The following is a 24,800-nucleotide window of genomic DNA, read 5'->3' on the forward strand; positions in this document are numbered from 1 at the left end:
AAAAAAAAACCCCAAAAAACCCATGGCAGACAGGTCAATTCTGACTCCTAGCAACCCTATAGGACAGAGTAGAACTGCACCACAGGGCTTCCAAGGCTGTAATCTTTACAGAAGCGGATTGCCATGTCTTTCTCTCTCAGTTGGTGGGTTTGAATCGCTGACTTTTTGGTTAGCAGCCAAGCGCTTAAACACTGCACCACTAGGGCTCCTTTCAAGAACTATCTATAAGGGATTAAACTGACAACAGCAACTCGGAAAGGTTAGATAGGAAGCTTGGGGGGCAGTGAGTTTATGCTACTGGAGGAGGAGCAACTCAAGAAAGGAGGGTGAGAATGGTTGTACAACTCAAAGAATGTAATCAATGTCACTGAATTGTACCTGCAGAAATTCAAACTGTTTGATGTTTTACTGTGTATATTTTCAACAACAATAAGAAAAAGAAAAAAAAAGACATATACCGGAATGTTAACCGGAAGCTTCCTTGGGTGATATAAATCAGGGGAATTTTTTTTCAATGTTCTTTTTTGTGTCTTCTGGACTTTGACATGTTCTTCAATGCATGTTTCATAAACAAACGAAAAAAAACTAACAAAGTAAAGCTCTTTCCCTTTTTTTTTTTTTAAAAAAAAGGAAAGAACAAAATGAGGGGCTATTTCCAGAAAATTGAGAGTCCGCGTACATCTGAGAAATCCATGTTACCAGAAATGATCACCAGGCTGCTTCCTGTCTGAGAACAGAACACTTGGCTGCTCCTGCTGGCAGTTCCTAAGAGAGGGAGGAGTTTTTTGGCAGATAGCGTGGAGGTCATAAAAACCCAGCACTCTCAGCAGGCTGCTTTGCAATTCAGCAGCTTCTTCCAGCTCTCCAGGCAGGTAATCACGATGCTTTACATGGTGCGGCAAACGAATCCTTTGTTTCCAGGGCGGTTCTAGACTGTGGAGCTTGGAGGGTGTGGGGGCAGCCGGGGGGAGCCAGGCAGAGGTGCGCAAAGAGCTGGACCCGGAGTCAAGATGACTGCGTCATGTTGCTGTCTGATGACAAGTCCTCTCTCTGGGCCGGGTGTTCACACCTGCAAAGCAGTGCGGGTGCCACCAGGGCCGCTATGGTCATTTCTGCTCCTGACACTTCGGGAATCTGAAGTTGGTGGAGAAGGTATCCCCGTCCACCTCTGCCCCTGTGTTTGCAGCCCAGCTCTCCGAGTGGGAGGAGGGGGCAATCACTGCAAGCCCCAGCTGCTCTGAGAACTCCTTGCAGATATCATGAGTGCAGCGGGCCCTCTGGGGAGGGGCCACGGCCCACTGACTTCAAGGTCTTCCTGTGGCGCCGGGGGGCTCCCTGCCCTCCACGTCACTGCTGGTCGCTTGGCAGGTTAGGCAGGTAGGCTGCAGCTCTGTCCAGCAACCCAGAAGCCAGACTGCTGGGAAACAGCCAGCCCTCCAACTTTCCCAAAAAGACAAGCCTTTCTGCCCCAGAAATAATTTCCCCAGAAAAAACATTGAACTCTTTTCCAGAGAAATGGTTGTGTCAGAAGCCCAGCCCATAGAGTAGACAAATATTTGAGGCAACCGAGCTGCCTGGATCCCTGGCCTTGTCCCCAGGAATCCCGTTGGTCTCGTGATGAGGATCTTTGCCTTAACTCCTCACCTCCTCTTCTCCTCCATCCCCTCCCCTCCCCTCATTTCCTTTCTATTCCTCTCCCCTCTTCTTCCTTCTTCTTTCTTTCCTCTCCCTTTGCCTCCCCTCCCCTCCCTTCCCTTCTCTCCAGTCCTCTCTCCTTTCGCCTTTTCTCCCCTTCTCTCTATTCCTCTCCTCTTTTTTCTTCTTCCCCCATTCCCCCTCCCCTCCTCTCTTTTTCTCTCCTCTCCCCTCCCCTCCTCTCTCCATCACCCAGGCTGCCCTTTGGCTCCTCTGAATTCTGGTCTGAGTGGGCAGAGGCTGGAGGTGCAGGTAAGGAATCTAGCTTGCTGCGGTGGCTGGGCTCTGAAGTCAGTCAGTCCACTCCTGGTGCTCTTGTGCGATAGCTCCACAAGAGGGGGAGTGTGGGAGGAGGTGACCTCTCTGAAACACCTATTGTGAGCCGGGCACTGTCATCCTTTATCTCCTCTGAGCCACTCAGCTTGTTTGACAGAGACGGAAACTGAGGCTTGGAGAGCTTCGGTCACTTGCCGCAACCACTGATCACAAGGGGCTAAATGGAGACCCCAGGCCACGCCTCTTAGACTCCGAAGCCCCCCTTGCTTTCCCTGCACCAGGAGGCCTTTCTGCACCTGTGGTAAAAACAAACCGAAAGAACCAAACCAGCTGCTGTTGAGTCAAGGCTGGCTCATGGCAACCCCATGTGTGTCAGAGGAGAACTGCACTCGGTAGGGTTTTCACAGCTGTGACCCTCGGAGGGTAGATCTCCAGGGACTCCCAGGATGGAAATACCTGATAGAGGCCGGAAAGAAAGTCCTGCCTTCCTTTGATCTTTATGCCAACCCTTATTAACAGCTGTCTGTTTGTGTTCCAGGCACCATCCGCTTTCTGTGTGCTCTATTGACCCTCAGCACTGACAGGCACAGAGCAATAGCGTCCCTGCCCCAGGCCCCACAGCCTGTGACTGAGGGCCAGAAGGGGCTCTGAGGTCTGCCTGACCCAGTGTAGCCTCCTTCACTGGTCCTACTTTGGGGGCAGGCAGGGGACATTGAGGGGGGAGGGACTCCTGCCTTCTAATCCCCTCTGACTAGGGGGTAGAGGAGAGGAGGCATTTTGGTTGGGCAGTCCCTGATACCAGCCCTTAACTCCGAGACCTAGGAGTCAGGCAAACCTGGTTTTCCAGCCTGGGCCTTCCTCTTGTTTGCCATGTGAACTTGGGCAAGCCCCTGACCTCTCTGTGCTCCATTTCTTCCCTGGAAAAAAGGCAACAATTACAGTACCTATCTCCAAGGGTGGGAGGAAGCACAGCCCATAATTATGGGCAGTGGGTGCACAAAGCCGGCGTGTGGCAGCAGAGCAGGGACTGACCTCAGACCATGGGGAGGCAGTGTGGGGAGTGCCACAGGTGGTGGGTGGATGGTCAGGGCTCCATCTGAACCTCCATGACTTACAGGATCCTTGCTTTCAGAGTTGAGAATGAAGAGGATGTCACCCCTCCTGGCTCTGGGGCTGTTGGTGGCTGAGCTGTGCCCTGTTTCCCTGTGTGACTCAGGCTGCGTACTCAGTGGGGAGAATGGGACCCAGGACAAGACCCATGAGGATAATCTCAAAGTAGCCTCCAGCAACATCAACTTTGCCTTCAGCCTGTACAAGAAGTTGGCTTTGAACACCCCCAACGAGAATGTCATCTTCTCACCTATCAGTATCTCTGTGGCCTTGGCCTTCGTGTCCCTGGGGGCCAATAGCACCACCCTGACAGAGATTCTCGAAGGCCTGAGGTTCAACCTCACGGAGACCCCTGAGGCCGAAATCCACCGGGGCTTCCAGCACCTTCTGAGCACCTTTAACCAGTCCAGCAACGAGTTGCAGCTGAGCATGGGCAATGCCATGTTTGTCGACGAGAACCTGAAGCTGCTGGAGAAGTTCAGGGAGAAGGCCCAGGAGCTGTATGGGGCTGAGACCTTCAATGTCAAATTTCTGGACGCCACCTCTGCCGCCAAGAAGTTCATCAATGACTATGTGAAAAACAAAACACGGGGGAAAATCGTGGACTTGGTCCACAAACTGGACCCACAAACCGTGATGATTGTGGTGAATTACATCTTCTTTAAAGGTGTGCGCGGATTGGGGTTCCAAGGGAAACAGACCTTTAGTTTTGAGAGGGTGGGGCTATTTCTGTGGCTGCGAAAGCCACACCATGCCCACAGCCATTGTTTGCTCTGGGGTAGGAGCGGGGGTGCAGGGGGTTCAAACACCAGGCCAACAGTTGTTCTAGGAAACAGTTGTTTTAGAAACAGTAGTTGCTGTTTGCCATTGAGTCAATTCCGACTCGCGGGGACCCCATGTGTGCAGAGCAGAACTGCTCCACAGGGTCTTCAAGGCCGTGGCATTTCAGAAGTAGATCGCCAGGCCTTTCTTCCGAAGTACCTCTGAGTGGATTCAAACCACCAATCTTTCAGCTAGTAGTCAAGCCCTTAACCATTAACACCACCCAGGGACTCCATCTAAGCACTTCTACTCAGGGATTCCCAACCAGCCCAGCGGTCCCCTCCTCTTCTGCCTCTTAAGTAGGAGCTCATAGGCCCTTTTGAGGTTTTGTCAGGGTCTTTAGTGCTTCTAACAATGGAGAAACAGGCAGGGGAGGGGGCTACACATTTCCCAGGAACCTGAAGGCCTTTAGCCAGGGAAGGCAGCCATTGCTCAAGCTCTCCCTGCTGGGGATCTGTGCTTCAATCCACCCTCTCCTCACCTGGCCTCCACCCTGCCTTCTGGGTTCTCATTTTGCTCATTGCTTTGGCTGAGCTCACAAACACCAGCTAATGCATGTGTGATGGGACCTGGTCCTTCCTGAGGCTGCAGTCTTCAGACTCAGGAAGTCCTGGGTCTGAGTGCCCCAGCTCTGCTGTGGTTTATACCACCTTAGGTAGAGAGTCAGCGCTCCATGGTGTTAATTCTTCTCTTCTGTTCTTCTTCTACCAGTGGTATCCAATTGGCCCATGGGTGCACAGGATCGATTCACCAAATCATACTAGAGCTGCAAAAGTGATTTATGAGAGTAATGGTGGTGAGAGATCACAGAGTTAAGATAGGAAGAGAGGGAAAGATCCCCCTGGGAATTTTTTTTCTTTTAGATCCAGATAGACTAAGGAGGAAAGGGCACTGCAGCAGAGGGATTAGCTCATGCAAAGGCATGGAGTTGAGAGAGAGCATGGCATGTGGAGCAGGTAGTTCTTTGTGGCTGCAGAGCAGAGTCCCAGAAGGAGACGGCAGCAGCTGGGGGTGCAAGTCAAGCAGAGTCCAGATCATAAAGGACAACATTAGCCTTGTGAGACATTTGGACTCTACCCAGAGGACCGTAGGAGAATGATCCCTTAGGCTTCCATGAGGGTGTTGGTAAAGGAGGCAACACCAGAGTCAGGAGGCCTATGAGGTGGCTTCCTGGGTTGAGATGATAAGGCCTGAGCTTCATAGTGGAAGTGCTCGGAGATGTTAAGGAGGCAGAATCAGAAAACTCGATGACCTGAAGACAGAAATAGGGAAGGTAGGGTACAGATGTAAGTAGAAGATTAAAAATCCAGTAGATTCTGCGACAATTATAACCTGGATGGTGATTTCACTCCCTCATACCTCACCCTGCTTCCCACTGTGGCACACAAGGGACCTCCTAGAACCCCTGAAGGCCAGCCATTTTTCTGGTGGGGACGGATGCTAGAGGGTGAGCCAGCTAGAAGATCCCAAAGGAGCTTTGGTGTCCTGGGTGATGTTGGAGGTACCACATGGCACTGCCCACACGTGGTGGTAACAGAAGCCACCTGAGTCGCTGCTGCAGTGGATGAGCAGGGACACCTGTTAACCAAAACATCTCACCCTGGATTGGGCCTTGACTGTGATACTCTTTACAACAAGATTTGCCTTAGTCCCTTGGTGTTGGAAGGCTGCAGGGATCAGAGAGGCTGAAAGGTGCTGTGTGGAAGAAGGGAGGGCTCTCTATTGGTCCTAGAAAGCCGGCAGGTGGGGAGGGGCCAAGTGAGAAAATGAAGCCCTAGAAAAAGCATGGCTACCCAGAAGCAGACTTTTGTTGAACCAGCTTCTATTACAGAGAAAAAGAAAAAAGAAATAGGAAGCTCACATTTATTGGGTACCTACTACCACTTTGTTTAATCCTCACAGCAGCTCTGAAAGGTAGGTGATGGTGTCCCCATTTTTTAGCTAGGGGGCATGAAGCTCTGAAAGCAAAGGGACTTGGTCCAGGGCACAGCTAGTGAATGGTAGAGATTAAAACTTGACCTGGGCCCATTCTAAAATTCCTTTTCTTTTACCCCTCTTTTTTTAACTCAGAAATTTTACTAAGCACCTCCCAAAGTCAAGAATGGAAGCCCATAATCCAGAGCAGAGGTCAACACACTGTTGCTGCAAATGGCCAGATAGTGATTATTATAGGCTTTGTGGTCCACATAGGTCTCTGTGGCAAATTCTTCCCGCCCCACACCCCCCCCAACCTTTTTAAAAAATGTAAACATCATTGCTAGCTTTAGGGCCACAGGAAAACAGACTATGGCAGTATTTGGCTTGGGACTTGCAGCTTACTGACCCGTTATCTAGAGGGGAAAAAATTATAGCCAACTAATCACATGTAGCTCACGGGCCCACATCAGGATTCCCAAAGAACGAGTTTTATGGAATTTTTAACATTTTAAATATTTTATTCCATTGTCTTCTTGTTTGTATGGTTTTTGGTAAGAAGTCAGCTCTAATTTTTATCCTTATCCCTCTATAGGTAATGTGCTTTCTCCCCTGCCCTCCCTTCTCTGGCTTCTTTCAAGATTTTCTCTTTGTCTTTGGTTTCCTGCAGTTTGAATATAACATGCTTAGGTGTGGATTTTTCAGTGTGTATCCTGCTTGATATTCTCTGGTCTTCCTAGATCTATGGTTTGGCATCTTCATTATTTTTAGAAAATTGTCGGTCATTATTACTTTAAATATTTCTTCTGCTCTGCTTTCTATTTCTTCTCCTTTGGTATTCCAATTAAGTGTACGTTATATCTCTTAAAATTGTCCCACAGTTCTTAGATGCTCTATTCTGTTTTTGTCAATACTTTTGCATTTTAGTTTGGGAAGTTTCTATTGGCCTAGGCATTGGGTTTGGTTTTAGCTTCATGGTTACTGATTCTTTCCTTGCCCATGTTGACTCTAATCACTAAGCCCATTGAAGGCGTTCTTCATTTGAATTACTGTGCTTTTTATTTCTAGCATTTCCTTTTGAGTTTTAGAATTTCCATCTCTCTTTCTTCAGTACCCACCTGTTCTTGCTTGTTGTCTGTTTTTTTCCATTTGAGCCCTTAAGATATTAAGCAAAGTTATTTTAAATCCCCTGTCTGATAATTCCAACATCTATATTGTATCTGCCCCCACATGCCTGTCAGTTCGTTGTATGTACTGTGGAGGCTTGCGTGTTGCTGTGATGCTGGAAGCTATGCCACCAGTATTCAGATACCAGCAGAGTCACCCACTGCAGACACGTTTCAGCTGAGCTTCCAGACTAAGACAGACTAGGAAGCAGGACCTGGAAGTCTACTTCTGAAAAGAATTACCCAGTGAAAACCTTATGAACAGCAGCAGAACATTGATACAGTGCCAGAAGAGGAGTCCCTCAGGTTGGGAGGCACTCAAAAGATGCCTGGGGAAGAGTTGCCTCCTCAAAGTAGTAATCTTCATATGCATGACTCAAAATGAGAAGAAACAGCTGCAAACATCCATTAATAATTGGAACCTGGAATGTACGAAGTATGAATCTAAGAAAACTGGAAATCGTCAAAAATGAAATGGAATGCATAGACATTGATATCCTAGGCATTAGTAAGCTGCAATGGACTGGTACTGGCCATTTTGAATTGGAAAATCATATGGACTCCTATGCTGGGAATGACAACTTGAAGAGGAATGGCGTTGCATTCATTGTCAAAAAGAACATTTCCAGATCTATCCTGAAGTACAGCTCTGTCAGTGATAGGATAATATTTACACACCTACAAGGAAGACCAGTTAATACGACTATTATTCAAACTTAGGCACCAACCACTGAGGCCAAAGATGAAGAAATAGAAGATTTTTACCAGCTTCTGCAGTCTGAAATTGATGGAACGTGCAATCAGGATGAGTTGATAATTACTAGTGATTGGAATGCGAAAGTTGGAAACAAAGAAGAAGAATTGGTAGTTGGAAAATATGGCTTCGGTGATAGAAATGATTTCGGAGATCACATGATAGTATTTTGCAAGACCAACGACTTCTTCATTGCAAATACCTTTTTTTAACCAGCATGAACGGTGACTATACATATGGACCTCACCAGATGGAACACACAGGAATCAAATCAACTATATCTGTGGAAAGAGACAATGGAAAAGCTCAGTGTCATCAGTCAGAACAAGGCCAGGGGCTGACTGCGGAGCAGACCATCAATTACTCATACGCAAGTTCAAGTTGAAACTGAAGAAAATTAGAACAAGTCCACGAGAGCCAAAGTACAACTTTGAGTAAATCCCACCTGAATTTAGAGACCATCTCAAGAATAGATTTGACACGTTGAACACTAATGACCAAAGACCAGACAAGTTGTGGAATGACATCAAGGACATCATACATGAAGAAAGCAAGAGGTCATTGAAAAGACAGAAAAGAAAGAAAAGACCAAAATGGATGTCAGAAGAGACTCTGAAACTTGCTCTTGAACTTCAAGCAGCTAAAGCAAAAGGGAGAAATGATGAAGTAAAAGAACCGAACAGAAAATTTCAAAGGTGGCTTGAGAAGACAAAGTATTATAATGACATGTGCAAAGACCTGTAGTTAGCAAAACCAAAAGGGAAGAACATGCTCGGCATTTCCAAACTGAAAGAGCTAAAGAAAAGATTCAAGCCTCGAGTTGCAATACTGAAGGATTCTATGGGGGAAAATATTAAACGATGCAGGACGCATCAAAAGAAGGTGGAAGGAATACACACAATCATCATACCAAAAATAACTGGTCAACGTTCAACCATTTCAAGAGGTAGCACATGATCAGGAACCAATGGTACTGAAGGAAGGAGTCCAAACTGCACTGAAGGCTTTGGAGAAAAACAAGGCTCCAGGAGTTGACGGAATATCAACTGAGATGTTTCAACAAACGGATGCAGCCCTGGAAGTGCTCATTCATCTATGCCAAAAAATTTGGAAGACAGCTACCTGGCCAACCGACTAGAAGAGATGCATATTTATGCCTATTCCCAAGAAAGGCGATCCAACTAAATGTGGAAATTATTGAACAATATCATTAATATCACCTGCAAGCAAAATTTTGCTGAAGGTCATTCAAAAGAGGCTGCAGCAGTATATCAACAGGGAACTGACAGAAATTCAGGCCAGATTCAGAAGAGTGAAACCAAGGGTATCATTGCTGGTGTCAGATGGATCCTGACTGAAAGCACAGAATACGGGAAAGACGTTTACCTGTGTTTTATTAACTATGCAAAGGTATTCGACTGTGTGGATCATAACAAATTACGGATAACATTGAGAAGAATGAGAATTCCAGAACACTTTATTGTGCTCATGAGGAACCTGTACATAGATCAAGAGGCAGTTGTTCGGACAGAACAAGGGGGTACTGGGTGGTTTAAAGTCAGGAAAGGTGTACGTCAGGGTTGTATCCTTTCACCATACCTATTCAATCTGTATGCTGAGCAAATAATCTGAGAAGCTGGACTATTTGAAGAAGAATGGGGCATCAGGATTGAAGGAAGACTCATTAACAACCTGTGTCATGCAGATGACACAACCTTGCTTGCTGAAAGTGAAGAGGACTTGAAGCATTTGCTGATGAAGATCAAAGACCATAGCCTTCAGTATGGATTACACCTCAACATAAAGGAAACAAAAATCCTCACAATTGGACCAATAAGCAACATCATGATAAATGGAGAGAAGATTGAAGTTGTCAAGGATTTCATTTCACTTGGATCCACAAACAATACCCATGGAAGCAGCAGTCAAGAAATCAAAAGACTCATTGCATTGGGCAAATCTGCTGTAAAAGGCCTCTTTAAAGTTTTGTAAAACAAAGATGTCACCTTGAACACTAAGGTGCTCCTGACCCAAGCCACGGTATTTTCAATCACATCATATGCATGTGAAAGCTGGACAATGAATAAGGAAGACCAAAGAAGAATTGATGCCTTTGAATTGTGGTGTTGGCGAAGAATATTGAGCACACCATGGACTGCCAAAAGAATGAACAAACCTGTCTTGGAAGAAGTACAACCAGAATGCTCCTTAGAAGCAAGGATGGCAAGACTGCGTCTTACATACTTTGGACATGTTGTCAGGTGGGATCAATCCCTGGAGAAGGACATCATGGTTGGTAAGGTAGAGAGTCAGCGAAATAGAGGAAGAATCTCAACGAGATGGATTGACACAGTGGCTGCAACAATGGGCTGAAGCATAATAAAAACTGTGAGCATGGCACAGGACTGGGCAATGTTTTGTTCTGTGGTACACAGGTTCGCTATGAGTCAGAACTGACTCGATGGCACCTAAAAACAACAGCAACAACATGTCATATCTGAATCTTTCTCTGATGATTTCTTTGTCTCTTCAGACTATGTGATTTCTTGCCTTTTGGCATGCCTGGTAATTTTTTGTTGCAAGTCAGGTAATAGTAACTGTAAATAAGCCTTTAATGTGAGGATTTATGTTAATCTGGCTAGGAGTTGGGCTGTGTTCAATGCTTGCTGTAGCTATAAGCCCCAGAGGGAATTTTATGGAATTTTTCCTTTGCAAAATTAAAAACCTGGACAAGGCCTGGAGTCGGAGTGCCCATGGTTATATGCTTGGCCAAGACATCTGATAGGGCCAAGAAGGGAGAAGTCTGAGAGGTTGTCATGAGTAATGCTGCAGTTAGGGATGCTGTGATAGGGGATCCCTTATGTATGGCCACCCCAAACTTGAAGGCCAGGGAGAGATGTCAGAAGCCCAGAAATTGGGGCTTGTCATCCAACCCGGGTGTAATGTGGCTGAGGCTGAAGTTGGATCCTGGAGGGCTGGATCTAGTATAGCCTAGAGCAGAAGGAGCCAAAGTTGAGGGAGATGGGTTTTTAGAGAGAGTGGAAGCAAGGGAACCAAGTTAGTCATCAAAGGAAAATGGCAGAAGAGGAGCATAGAACACAGCCTAGGACTCAGAACTGGGATAGGATGGGAGAGGGCTGGGCAGAAATTTCTCTACTGGCTACAGGACATATGCCATGAGACTTTGTAGGCATGGCTTAAAAGTGCAAAACAGTGAGAATTGTGGAGCTACCGGATCCTGAGTCCAAGAAGTTGCACAATTCCATGTAGTTCTGTATTAAGGGTGGAGGTGATGGGGACTGAAGACTCAGGATCCAGGGAGAGGTTTGAGCTGATAACTATGACTGTCCATGGCCCATAGAGTGAACATCACCCAGATGTCAGCTGAGACTTACCTTGCTCTTCTGGGTTATTAATGTTGGCCAGTACCTCTTAGCCCATGTCTTTTGGGAAGACAATGCCTCCATTCACAAAGATGTCACAAGTATCCACAGGGTTTTATTCTCAAGGTCACTCCTGGCTCTGAGTTCAACCCACCATTAAGAGTTACTCCTCTTAGCTCTTTCACATTGATAGATATTCTCTTCTGTTTGCCCCTCGTCAACCAAGACGGGGAACTCATCCTCTTTCTTTCTATTACCACCCAAAATCCTTCCAGAAGCCATCTGGGAGAGAAGCAGAAGGTTTGGGGTGTCAGAAAGGTGATCATATGTTTACACACCCGCACTGCCTGCAATTGGTTGCCAGAAATTGTTCTTGAAAGGCCATGCCTTTTCAGGATTGTGGAATTTCCCACTTTTCTCCCAGGCTCCAGCCTCCCACAGAGCCTTTCTCTCCCTCTTTCCCCAACCTTCATTTCTTTCTTGTACTCCCTAGTCCCAAATTCCTGTTGATTTCTTATTTAGCACTATTATTCAGCTACTTGTTTCCTAGCCCCCTTCCCAGTCCATACTTATGGGATCACACCCTACCCCCTACAGGTTATATATTTGCCAAGGTATCTTTCCAAACCAAGGCAGTTCCATCCCTAAGAGGAACTCTGGGGTAGCTGATGTATTCAGTGGTTTCTCTGTTCAGGGAAGCAGGGCAGAGAAGGGATAGGTGCACAGCAGCTCTTCTACTCACCTAATTCTCTGACTGCTTGCTCCCCTACATTTAGCCCAGTGGCAGAAGACTTTTGATCCCCGAGGCACACACGAGTCAAAGTTCCATGTGAGCGCGAACAAGTCTGTGGAGGTGCCCATGATGAACATCGAGAACCTGGCCACGCCTTACTTCCGGGACGAGGAGCTCTCCTGCACCGTGGTGGAACTGAAATACACTGGCGCCGCCAGCGCGCTCTTCATCCTCCCTGACGAGGGCAAAATGGAGGAAGTGGAAGCCACGTTGTCCCCAGAGACACTGAGAAGGTGGAGAGAGTCACTGACAACCAGGTGTGTGGGCTGCGCACCTTCCTTCCTAGACCACTCCCACTCTTCCTCAACTCTCCATCCCCCAAGACTCTCCATCACACCATCTCAGGATTGCTGAGATGTTGTAGAATCTCAGTAATTTCCAGGTTGCGGGGCTAGAGTGGTGGGAGAACCCATAACTGGGAAAGGTGGATTTGTGGGGTTGCTTTACCCTTTACTACCTCTGTTTCTTTGGGCCTGAATCCTTTTCTTCATTGGAATCAGTAACGGGATGAGGCTTCCTGTGACTCTAACATGCTCTAAGTCTTGAGGAATCTTCAACGCAATGCCCACCACTCACTCACGTTTTCTCTTTCTTTCAGCCTCTTGAAGCTAGAGGGGGTCAGAAGGAATTGTGATCAGTTGAGGGCAGAGATGAGATGGGCTCTGAGAATCCACTTTGTGCTAGCTATGGTATTCGTTCATTCAATCAGTCATTCACTCATTCAACAAACATTAAATGAGCAGCTCCTATGTGCCAGGCACTATTTTAGACCCTGAGGATATATCAGTACATAAAACACAAAATTCCCTGCCTTCATGGAGCTTATTTTTTTTTATCCAGGGGAGAGAAACAATAAATAAATAAAATAAACAAGTAAATTATTTTGTATGTGAGAAATCGAAAAGTGCAGTGGGAGAAAAAAGTAAAAGTAGGATAAAGGGACCAGAAAAACTGGGCTGGGAGGTAGTCTGTGATTGTAAATGGGGTGGCCATTTAGGTAATGTTTGAGCAACAACATGACAGAGGTGAGGGATTGATTCATGCAGCTATCTGGGAGAAAACATTCGTACAAAAAGGAACAGCCAGTGCAAAGCCTCTGAGGTGGGAGCAAGCCTGGAATGTTCGAGAAACCATGAAGAGGCCAGTGTGGCTAGAGCAGAGTGAAGGGGAGAGTTAGCAGAGGTAAGGGTCCCCAAAGCGTGGGGCATGAAGGCCCGTAGGTAACCTTGACACTTCCTGAGTGAAGCGGAGAATCGTTGCAGGGTTCTGAGCCCAGCAGTGCTGTGATCTGAGTATTGATTTGAAAGGACTACCCTGGTTGTTGAGTGAAGAATGAACTGCAGTGGCAGGTATAGACCCAGGAGGCCAGCTGGGAGCCCAGAGCTGCTATCCAGATGGAAGCCATAGTGCCTGAGACCAGGGAGGAGCAGTGAGGAGGAAGAAGTGGTGGGTTCTGGATAACTTTGCGAAGGTTAGGATAGGACATGGAATTCAGGTAACCAATACCAAAGGGACAAGCAAGGCGGAGCAGTAGTACTGGGCTCAGGCCCTGGAATAGGGCGTAGATTCCTTCTAGAGGCTGAGTGAAAAATCTGTTTCTTCCCTCTCTCCTGAGTTTCTGGTGCTTGCTGGCAATCCTTGGTGTTCCTTGGCTCATAGACGTATCACCCCAATTTCTGCCTCCGTCTTTGTATGACCTTCTTCCCTGTGTGTGTCTCTATATATCCCTGTGTCTCTGTGTCTCTAAATGTCCCTTTCTTTATATGGCTATGAGTCATTGGATTTAGGGTCTGCTCTAATCCAGTCTGGCCTCATCTTAGCTTGATCACATCTGCAAAGGCCCTATCTCCAAATAAGGTCACATTCACAGGTACCAAGTTTATGACTTCGACATATCCTGCAGAGACACAATTCAACCCAGAACAGGCACTTACAGATATAAATTGATAATTAATGATTTAAGAAGCGTATACACAAGAGATTAAGAAATTAAAGAAAGGATTACTTACTTTCAGTCAGAAACGGGTAGTTGGGAGAAGAAACGAGGCAAGACCAGGAAGGGGGACACCAAACTAGACAGGAGTTCACATATATTTTTTCTCTCAATTCCTAGACTGATAAATGAGCTCTACGTGCCCAAGTTCTCCATCTCCGGCGACTATAGTCTGGAAAACATACTTCCCCAGCTAGGCATAAGGGAAGTCTTCACCAGCCAGGCTGACCTGTCAGGAATCACAGGGGCCAAGAACTTGATGGTTTCCCAGGTAAATCTTTAAATGTTGGGCAACATGTCCTCTGTATCTGAACTCGAATGGTGAAGGCCAGGTGGACGTTTGGGAAATAGTGAATTTTTGTAAACAACTGTAGTGCTCATTATCCAGTCACCTCCCCGGGCCCCACCCCCCAAGCCCAGGACACCTGTTACAACCCAGCTCCTGCTACTGTGGGTGGAGGCTGAACCCCAGCTCCCCTGCAATGTGATGTGACACAGAAGCCTGTCATGGGAAGAGCTTGGGCTTGGACCCCATCGGTGAGCTACCGTTCACTGCCTGCAGATCAATAATTAGGGTCCCCCACCCCTCAGTTTCTTCATCTGTAAAATGGGGGTGGTAGTTCTTACCTGGCATGGGAGGTAACAGGCAGTATTGCAACGGCAATACAAAGATTGCAATGGAAATGCGTTCAGAGCATGAGAGGAGACTTGGGAATATCAGACAGTGGCGTTACTAGGAGCAGAGCAGTCAGAACAGAGGGGCTCCTGGGCCACCTTCCATTGTCCTCTGTGCCATGTGCTCACACCCAGGGCACTGCATTGAGTTCTGTACCCTCCTTCCAAAAGGGCAGAGGATGGTTGGGATGTGTGCAAGGAGGGGCCTCGAGTGGTCCAGGGGACCAAAGCCACAGCCTATGAAAAGCAGTCGATAGCCTCAAGATGTTTAAGCCGATGAAGGAGATGCAGAAAGTGGTGCTGGGCCCTCTGAGGGAGTGTGTGCCTCTCTCCCTCGCCATGAGAAGGCTGCAGTCAGGCTGCTGCTCCACGGCCTTGCTTTGTGCTTGCCCCTCCCCCACGTAAGGGTGGGCATTTAGGGCTCTCACAGACACTGGACTAAGAGAACAATCCAGATCGTGCTGCCCCCAGTCTTTGCCTACATGACTCTGGGCAAGTCACCCGCAGGATCTGAGCCTCAGTTTGCAAATCTGTGCAATGAGACTATGCAAACTAGCTGGCAGGGCTGGAGGGAGGAGAGACCACATCTAACAAGGAAAACCCTACCGTCATGAGCCAGCAGTAGACAATGTAGAGGCGAGATGAAAGTTGACCCCTGAGCCACCTTAAGCTAGAATGCATGCCCCCACACCTGCCCCGGTGGGCAGTGCTCTGGTGTCCCCACAGGTGGTCCACAAGGCTACGTGGCTGAGGAGGGCACAGAAGCAACTGCTCCCACGAGCATGAATTTAACCCTCTTGTCCGGAAAAATGGGCCCACTGACTATTGTGCATTTCAATAGACCTTTCCTGGTGGCCATCATCTCCAAAGACAAGCGGTGCATCTTATTTCTGGGCAAAGTCTTCAACCCCAGCAAGCCTAGATTGCCCCATTGAGGTGGCGGGGGGGCGGGGGGCAGGCTGGAGGGCTCCCCGCCCAGCTGAGAAGGAAGCCAGGCGCTCTGTTTCTGAGCACAGCCTGTCGTTTGTGCAGGAAGCAGCCGGGGCGTGCCTGGCCCTCTCCTTACCTGTCCGCTCATCCTTGGGAAGGCAGCAATGACTGTGTGTCAATGACCGTACCTGTGTGGTCTGACACACATGGGGCACCATGGGCTCTTTGTTCAATGCAGAGGCCTTGAGGCCTCCTGGCAGCAAGAAACCATCTTTCTTTGATCAGTCACTTTCCTTGTGCCTTTCTTCTCTGACCCTTTTGGCTCCACGCCCTTGCGGCTGCCTGTGCCCTGAAGCCTAGCCCCCTGAGCGCTAATGTAGGCTTGGCCCACACCAGCTCTGGGCCCTCGCTCCCTCTGCCTAGCAGAGCGCAGCAGCACAGGCTGCTCTTTGGAGCTTCTCACCTGTATGTTGTCTTCCAAACACCAGATTTTCAGCCCAAAGTCTCTGTAAATGAAATAAAAAGTAATTTACTAAAAAAAAAAAAGAAAGGGATGAGTAGAAGGTCAACCACAGAAGTTGGGGGGGCGGGGCCTTTGACCGGAAGTATGGCATGCCTTCTGTTTTAAAGAGAGGGCAGTGGGGCGAAAGCACAGCTCTAAGTACGTTGTCAGAAAAGTGAGGGAGCTCCCCTCAGATGACTCCAGTTTCCCCCTGAGTCCATCACAGGGAAGCCAGAAGCTGGAAGAGGGGAGACAAGGAGAGAAGACACCCAAGAACCTCCAAGTTCTAACAGCACCGTGAAGGATCCCTTTGGAATTGGAATCCGTTCTATGTGGCACGAAAGAGTGCTAACCTAAAGGTTGGCAGTTTGAACCCACCTCATGGAAAAAAGGCCTGGTGATCTGCTTCCATAAAGATTAAATACCAAAACCAAATCAAACCCATTGCCATCAAGTCAATTCCTACTCATAGCAACCCTGCGGGACCCAGTAGAACTGCCCCCATGGGGTTTCCAAGGCTGTAAATCTTTACTAAGGAAGCAGACTGCACCATCTTTCTCCCACAAAGTACCTGGTGGGTTGGAACTGCAGATCTTTTGGTTAGCAGTGAGTGCTTAACCACTGCACCACCAGGGCTCCTTCCATAAAGTTTACAGCCAAGAAAACCCCATGGAACAGTTGTATTCTGTAACACAAGGGATTGCCTTGAGTCAAAATCAACTTAAAAGCAACATGATGTGTTGCTTTTAAGCCTGTGCAAGTGTGTGGTTTCCAGGTACACTCATCAGCCCACAGAGATGCAAAGAGGACAGGCTGCTAAATAATACTGAAGTCAAGATTCCCCTGGCTACAGGCATGGCAAGACCATGAATGGCTGACACATACGAAAAATGAATATATTTGAAAATATTGACCAGAGAGTCATTCAGTGGTGGGTTTCTCATATTCCAGGATGGAGAAATCAGCAAGTGATGGCTGCAAGGGCTGGCGGGGAAAGATAGAGGTATCCAGAAACAAGATGGCACTTGGAGATTGAAGAGAACATGTAGTGGGAAGATTCATGTATTGCTGAAAGGCTTATACTTTTTCAACATCCACTTTATACGGACTTACCAGTGGGGAAATGGAAAGAGTGTCCACAAATTCCATGCACTTGTTGTCCCCCTTCAACCTTCTCAGAGCCCTTCCCCCTGCTCCAGGTTCCCACAGTGACTTTGGAAGCAGCAGACCTAGGTTCAAGTCTTGGTCTGACATTTAATAGTTAGATGACCTTGGCCAAAATACCTGTGTCACTGATTCTCACTCCCCCTCCACTAAAATGATCTGAAAATACCCACTCTAGAGGACTGTCAAAAAGATGACAAATAAGCACAATAACACATGCCAAAGAACTGGTATGGTCCAACAAGCCCCAGTCCAATGCCCACCTGCTTAGCCCCACCAGAAACCTGCTTCTGATATCTAAGAATGTGACACTCTGTTGTCCCCACAGGTGCTACATAAGGCTGTGATTGATGTAGCTGAGAATGGCACTGAAGCCGCCGCGGCCACAGTAGTCCAGATAATACTCACCTCTGCCATGTTAGACCCACTGACCATCGTGCGTTTCAACAGGCCCTTCCTGATGACCATCTTCTCCTCAGACACCCAGAGCATCCTCTTTATGGGCAAAGTTGTCAATCCCAAAAAGCAATAAAACAAATTGCAACTCGCAAAGCAAAACTGGACTTGTTGTTGCTGTTAGTGGCCATCAGGTTGGTTCTAACTCACGGCAACCCTCTGTATAACAGAATGAAATATCGCCTGGTCTGACACCACCTTCGTGCCAGTGCTCTATTGGACAATATTCTGTTGTGATCCATAGGCTGCTCACTGGCTAATTTTCAGAAGTAGGTCGCCAGGCCTTTCTTCTTAGTCTGTCTTAATCTAGAAGCTCTGCTGAAACCTGTCCACCATGGCTGACCCTGATGGTATTTGAGCTAGCTTCCAGCATCATAGCAACACACAAGCCACCACAGTACAAAAACTCACAGACAGAAAACTGGAACATACCATTCAGTGAGATGGGGGAACAGGAGGAGAACTGCTTCATGAGGGAGATGATAGCTCAGATGTAGCTGCAAAGAATCTATGTGCAATGATATGCCTGACCATCATCTGGAAGTAGAGAACAGTAAGCTGTTGGTTCTAGGGATCTGTAGTTCGGTCTTGAGGAGGGAAACTTGAGCTGGAGAAATGAAGATATGTTAAGCCACAGGAAAGCGTGAGATTTCATAGTGGTTGTGTAGAGAAGACATCTGGGAGACAATCTTCAGGACTACTCACAATGAAAGGACAAGGAAGAGGAAGAGAGGTCAGCGTAAGAGACAGAAAAGAACTAGGAAAAGAGATAGGAGGAAAATAGTAGGGGAAAGTGGAAGGAAGAAGAATGTCCACAATAAGGGGTGCTGCTATTACAAAAACTTAAGCCATGTGTCACTGGCTTCGTCACTGGGCAATGAACAAAAGTTGGAAGGGACTTGAGAAGAGTGTTAGTGAAGGACCAAAGGGCTTCAAGAAGAGCACTAGGAGAAGCCTAAAGAGTCTTCTGGAAGGTGCCAGAGAGTACTTAAATGAAAGTAGTGTGTATATTATTGGAAGCTTTAATAAAAGGGCCCTCATCATGAAGTGGTGCCTAGAGAAACTCTAAAAATAGGAAATATATTTAATGAACTAGATGATCTAGCTGAAAAGATTTCTGGGCAGTGTTGAAGGTACATCCTGGCTTTTTCCAGCTGTCCATAATGAAATGAAAGAGGGAACTGACAACTTTGTTCACAAAGAAGACTTTGTTAAGTATAAAGAAGCCAGAACATGCTGGGTTCAAAAATAAAACTATTTTTCATTCTCAACCTCTCCCAGGTGGCAAGAGAAATGAAAAATAAAATCTCAAATTAGGAAATGGTTTCTGTGCAAAAAAAGATCAAGTCTAGGGCATCATTATATCCACAAAAAGATGGAGGTGGATCTTTACAGACCCTTTCAAACAGACAAAAGCCTTTTTAAAAAATCTTAAGAGTGTTACTCCCAGACTCTCTGTCAATAGGGCATCTAAGATCTGAAGGACATTTTCATATAGATTGTTCAAAAGGATCTTAAGTTAGAGAAGGGATTTTCTCAAAGTGGATTTAAATAGACTCATAAGAAAAAACACAAAGTCTTTAAAGGCATTGTTTCAGCTTGAAATGGAATGTCACAGAGACAGCACAAAATCAAATCCCTGAACTTCAACAGGCAGGAAGCACGCTGTGAAAACTTTACAGGGGCAAAACGGGCTACACTGAAAATAAATAAATAAAAAGATCATTTAGAGAGCAAAACCAAGAGCCCAGAGGGCAAAGCCCAGAGCCATGGGGATCACCGCCCTGCTATAGGACTGAATCATAATTGAGGAACTAGTGATATGTACCAGTTGAATTTCAGAATTGCTCTGGACAAGTGACTGTTGTGTGTATCCTGCTTTGCCCTCTTTTTAAATGGGATTGTCTACAGTGGGTATCCTAGGGCTTAATCCCCACCGTATGCTGGTGTGTTGGGGGTGGATAATGTGTCTCTTTAGTACACATGTCTTCAGGCTGAGAGAGACAGTACTTAGCTAGCTATACCAAAGGGGCCTCACCCACACTTAGACTCTACAAGCATTATGAGATTCTGGATTTTGAGATGAGGAACTAGTCGAATGATTTTGAGGTCCAGGGGAGGAGAAATACATATCTTGCATGAAGGCGTGATGTGAAGTGTCCCAACAGAGGGCAGATTGTGGCAGATTCTAGTCACGATCATAACTGTGTCTTTCATCCCATATGCTCTTCTTACAACCTCACCTTGCAACGCCCCCATCGAGAGATGGAGTCTATGTCTCCTCCCCTTCAGCCTGGGTGGATCTTTGAGGCTGATCCAAACAATAAGGCATGCAAAAGTGATGCCATTTGGCCTCCAAAGCCAGATTATAGGAGGTAACACAGGCTTTAGCTGGCTATCGCTCTCAGAATTTGCGCCTTGGGACCCATGAGATGAAACATAAAAAGTCCGCTTGCTCTGGTGCTGCCATGCAGGATACACTACATGGAGAGACCGTGTAGAGACAGAGATGCCTTCAGAGCTCTGCTGTTCCAGCTCCTGGACGTTTGAGTCTTTCCTGCCTGTAGTCAGCTTCCATGACTAAGCACAGGGAGAAGGAAACCAAATACAGCCCAGGGATCTCACTGAGTTAAAGCGACAGATGAAAGAATTAAGGTAGGTCAACTTTGGACATGTTGTCAGGAGAGATCAGTCCCTGGAGAAGGACATCATGCTTGGTGAAGTACAGGTCAATGAAAAAGAGGAAGACCCTCAACGAGATGGATCGACACAGTGGCTGCAACAATGGGCTCAAGCAGTGTTTCATTCTGTTGTACATTGGGTCACTATGAGTCAGAACCAACTCGACGGTACCTAACAACAACAACAAGGTGGTTGGAATTAAATAGATAAATCTATCTCAAACAACAATATTAATATTGTACAAGATGGAATTTAAGGTTAAAGCTCCAAGCAAGATAGAGAGATACTTTTAATGATAAAGACACAAATTTTGCCAAAGATACAATAGCAATAAAATTGCTTGTGCCAAATAACATAGAGCTAAAATATCAAAAGAAAAAAAAAAATAGAAATGTAAGAACTTGATTAAAATGTAATTATAATGGGAGTCATCAATACACGTTATTAGGAATTAGATGTATCTAGAAGTCAAAAATAGAAGAATCTATAAAGGAATTTGATAATACAATCAACTAATTTGATTTAGGATACACATGCATACCTAAAAAAAAAATACATACCTATTTGAGGTAAATACTTTTTATGTACATAGAACTCTGCCACAAGAAAACTTTGGCAACTTTATGCAAAGTGCTTACAGGCCATATTCTCTAAACCTCAACCAAGGATATTTAAAAATAAATTGTGAAAAGATTATCAAAAGTCTTAGATATTTCGGAATTACAAACATTCTCCTGCCAGCTATGATGGAATAACAGTGATCGGATAAACCCTCCGGCAAGCAACTAGAAAACTAGACAAACCGTGAAATGATGGATTAAGACATTGGATAACAGGCATCAGCAGCAGAACTGTCCTATCTGACAGACGAGAAACAAGGCAAGTGTTCTTGACCATTACCCAGCTTACTACCTGGAGGCAGTTTCCAAGCCTTAACTCAGGAAGAGGAAAACTGAGAAGAACCAGGCCATTTTATTGAGCTGAAGAGACAGAATATAGGGAGGTCAAGGTAGTTAGAATTTGTGGGGCGGGTTATCAGAGAGAAAGATACTCTACAGAAGTGATCCACTGAATTCTTTAAGTGAGTACTGATCTGTGCTTGCCTGAGAGAGACCTACCTGAGGCTAAGTAAAGAACCACCTAAAGAGTAGAAGGATTAGGTATGGTTCATATTGTCTGCAGCCAGAGGGGAAAGACCAGGACGTGCGGTAGAGTCATCAGAATCAAAAGCAGGACTAAATTAGTTCTAGACCAAAGGCTACTCTTAATCTGCCTTAACAAATCTTAAAAATAAGCCAAAAATAAAAGTCCAACATTGTTTAGAGGAATACAACACCCAACAATGTGAAACTCATAAATTAGCAAGCATGTGAGAAAGTAGGAAACATAACCCATAACTAAAAGGAAAAATAGTCCATAGAAACTGACCCAGAAATGACAAAGATGATGAAACTAGCAGACAAGGACCTTAAAATAACTGTACTGACTACGCTCTATATGTTCAAGAAGACAGAGGAAAAATAGTCAAGAGAAACCACGTGGGATCATAACCACAAGTGTAGGGGTTAGGATTTACAACACATATTTTGGTGGGACTCAAGTCAATCAATAACATGCTGCATCCAGAAAGTGTGTTATGATCGGTCTGGGGAGGGGCCTAGGCATCAGAATTTCCCCCAAAGTTCCCCCCAGCAATTCTAATGGGCTGCCAGATTTGAGAATAGCTGCTCCCAAACCAACTTCCTGGCCCATGAAATAAAGGAGACAAAAGTTAAGTGACGCCCTATGAATACAATCAGCAAAATCCAGATTCTAGAAAATTCTAGAAGGCATACAACCCAGTTCCTTCAACAAATGATTTTCAAGAAAAATAAAAAAGGATGGGGCAGTGATGGGGAGGTGAGGAGGAACCAGTAGATTAAAAGAGACTTCGAGATTCATCAACTAAATGCTGTGTGTGGACCTTGTTCGGATCCTGATTCCAACAAACCAATTGTGAAAAAAACATTCAGAAAGCAGATAGGGGAATGTGAGTAATAGTGCGGTATTTGATGATATCAAGGAATTACCCTTATTGGTAAAGGTGTGATATGTCTTTGTGGTTATGATTTTCTTCAAAATTCTTATGGATAAAATAAAATGATGTCTAGGATTTACATCAAAATAACCCAAAAAAGTGGGGAGCGGATTGTGGGGCATAGAAAAAATGATACCGGCCTCATAGATAATAACCGAAGCTGCCAATGGGTATGTGGGGTTCATTATGCCATTCTCTCTATTTTTGTGTATATTTGAAACTTTCCTTAATAAAAAGTGTAAACGAACAGATCAAAATCCCTGAAGGCAGGATTGTGCCTTGTTCCCAGTACTTAAGCTCAGCATGCAGTAAGCACTCAACAGTGAATCCATGAATAAACGAATGAGTGAATAAACACGGATAGTCCCAACTTACAGTGGGGTTCCATAGCGACCCCTACTCCTTCGTAAGTCAGTCCTGACGTAAGTTGAATACCTCATTTTGTTTTTAGTTTTCATTATTATTTCCTTTTATCATCGGTCTCTTTATAAATACAACTTTTATTTGTCTTTGGGGGTTGGAAACATTACATCTGAGAATGATGCCATCAGCAAATAATGGGCTGCAACGTTGTATAAAGTACATATTCACAATAAGGTATACGAAAAAATGGACGGTTGTAAGGGCGAGTTCCTTTTGTCATAACTCGAATATGTCACACGTCAATGATTGCCTGCACAATGAAGCTCACCAGAGGCCCCTGCTGGGTGTCCTCTAAGTGAATCTCAACAGAAAACAGTTGGAAGTGCAGAGAAGTTCCAAGAAGCCATTGTGCAGGTGTTTGCGTCAAGGCAGTGGAGAAGTAGAGTGAAACAAAATAACAATAAACAAAATTGGGAGACGATGAACTCTGCTCAACACTCATTAACTCGGAAACCCTGCCCTCTGCCCTCTGTCCACAGACCAACGTTGTGTCATCCCTGCCACCCAGCCAGCTCAGTAAGGACAAGGTAATTGACTTGCAAATGTTTTCCAAACACCCTTTCTGTTGAGTACATATTAACTTTTCTATTTGAGCTGCAACAGTGTGGAAAGTTCTGTTGACTTTCCAGAAGAAGGAGTCACCCCAATTTTTAGGGACACTACAGCCAAAAATGAATGAGCAATAACGACATTTTAAAAATTCCTAGCCCAAGCTCCTGGGAGGTAAGAACTACGACCTGGGCATCTCTGTATTCCTGGGATGAGCACAGTGGCCAGCCACAGTGGCTATCCATGGACGTGTGCTCGGTGAAAGAATGAACCAGGAGAGGGTGGAGGGTGGCTCCAGTTTGCTCAGCTCTTTATTACTTCTAAAGAACATCCGTATTCTTCACTAGGCTTAATCTTCACGGCAGCCCCAGGCAGAGGGAGGGCAGGGGAGGAAACTGAGGCTCAGGTCCCAGGCCAGGCAGCAAGTAGGAGGTGGAATGGAAACTCATCCCCAGGCAATGACCCCAATTGATTCCCGAGCTCCACAGAGCTCTTTCTTCTCCCGTGCATTTCCACATGAACTAACTGAGGGGCGGGTTGTTGTCCTCATGGTTGGTTTGAGGGTGGACATTGAGCCAAAACAGCTTCAGGGCAATGTGTGTTAATCCTTGGATCCAGTCTGTCCCAATCTTCCCTGCAAGGAGCAACCTCTGTATCATGAGCTGGCCCTGTGTCTTAGTCACCTAGCGCTGCTATAACAGAAATACCACAAGTGGATGGTGTTAACAAAGAGAAATTTATTTCTTTACAGTAAATAGACTAAAAGTCCAAATTCAGGGCATCAGTTCCACGGGAAGTCTTTCTCTCTCTGTCAGCCATCTCATCAATCTTCCCCCAGACTAGGAGCTTCTCCACGCAGGGACCCTGGGTCCAAAGGACACACTCTGCTCCCAGCACAGCTTTCCTGGTGGTATGAGGTCCCCCACTCTCTGTTCGCTTCCCTTTCCTTTTGTCTCTTGAGAGATAAAAGGTGGCACAGGCTTACACCCCAGGGAAACTCCCTTTACATTGGATCATGGATATGACCTTAGCAAGGGTGTTAAAATCCCACCCTAATCCTCTTTAACATAAAATTACAATCACAAAAGGGAGGACAACCACACAATACTGGGAATCATGGCCTAACCAAGTTGATGCATATTTTTGGGGGATACAATTCAATCCATGACACCCTGCCTCCTTGGCCTCTGCTAAAACCACCCTGTCCTCACTCTCTCCTGATCCATCCTTCACTGTTCCCAGCCTCTATTTTCTTATCTGGTAGATGGGATATAAAAACAGTGCCCACCTTGGAGGGTTGTGATAAGGATGAAAAGGGGACAGGCCCATGAAGTATTTTGCACAGTGCCTGGCGCTAAGCAGACACTATGGACATCATTCATTATTATTACTGTTGTCATTGTTATTGTCGTCCTCCACCCGTCACTGCTTTTAGA

The 24,800-nt window shown here is 46.0% G+C and overlaps 1 protein-coding gene across 1 annotated transcript; it reads left to right on the forward strand.

Moving 5' to 3' along the window:
• Nucleotides 1–3,052: 3,052 nt before the first annotated feature.
• On the forward strand, nt 3,053–17,749 carry SERPINA3 (serpin family A member 3). The gene is made up of 4 exons (XM_023546536.2): nt 3,053–3,748; nt 11,897–12,170; nt 14,027–14,177; nt 17,506–17,749. The coding sequence occupies exons 1-4, from the start codon at nt 3,112–3,114 to the stop codon at nt 17,707–17,709; spliced, it is 1,266 nt and encodes a 421-aa protein (XP_023402304.2). The 5' UTR covers nt 3,053–3,111; the 3' UTR covers nt 17,710–17,749.
• The last annotated feature ends 7,051 nt before the right edge of the window (nt 17,750–24,800 follow it).

The sequence above is a fragment of the Loxodonta africana genome, chromosome 10, assembly GCF_030014295.1.
Source record: "Loxodonta africana isolate mLoxAfr1 chromosome 10, mLoxAfr1.hap2, whole genome shotgun sequence".
Classification (NCBI taxonomy): domain Eukaryota; kingdom Metazoa; phylum Chordata; class Mammalia; order Proboscidea; family Elephantidae; genus Loxodonta; species Loxodonta africana.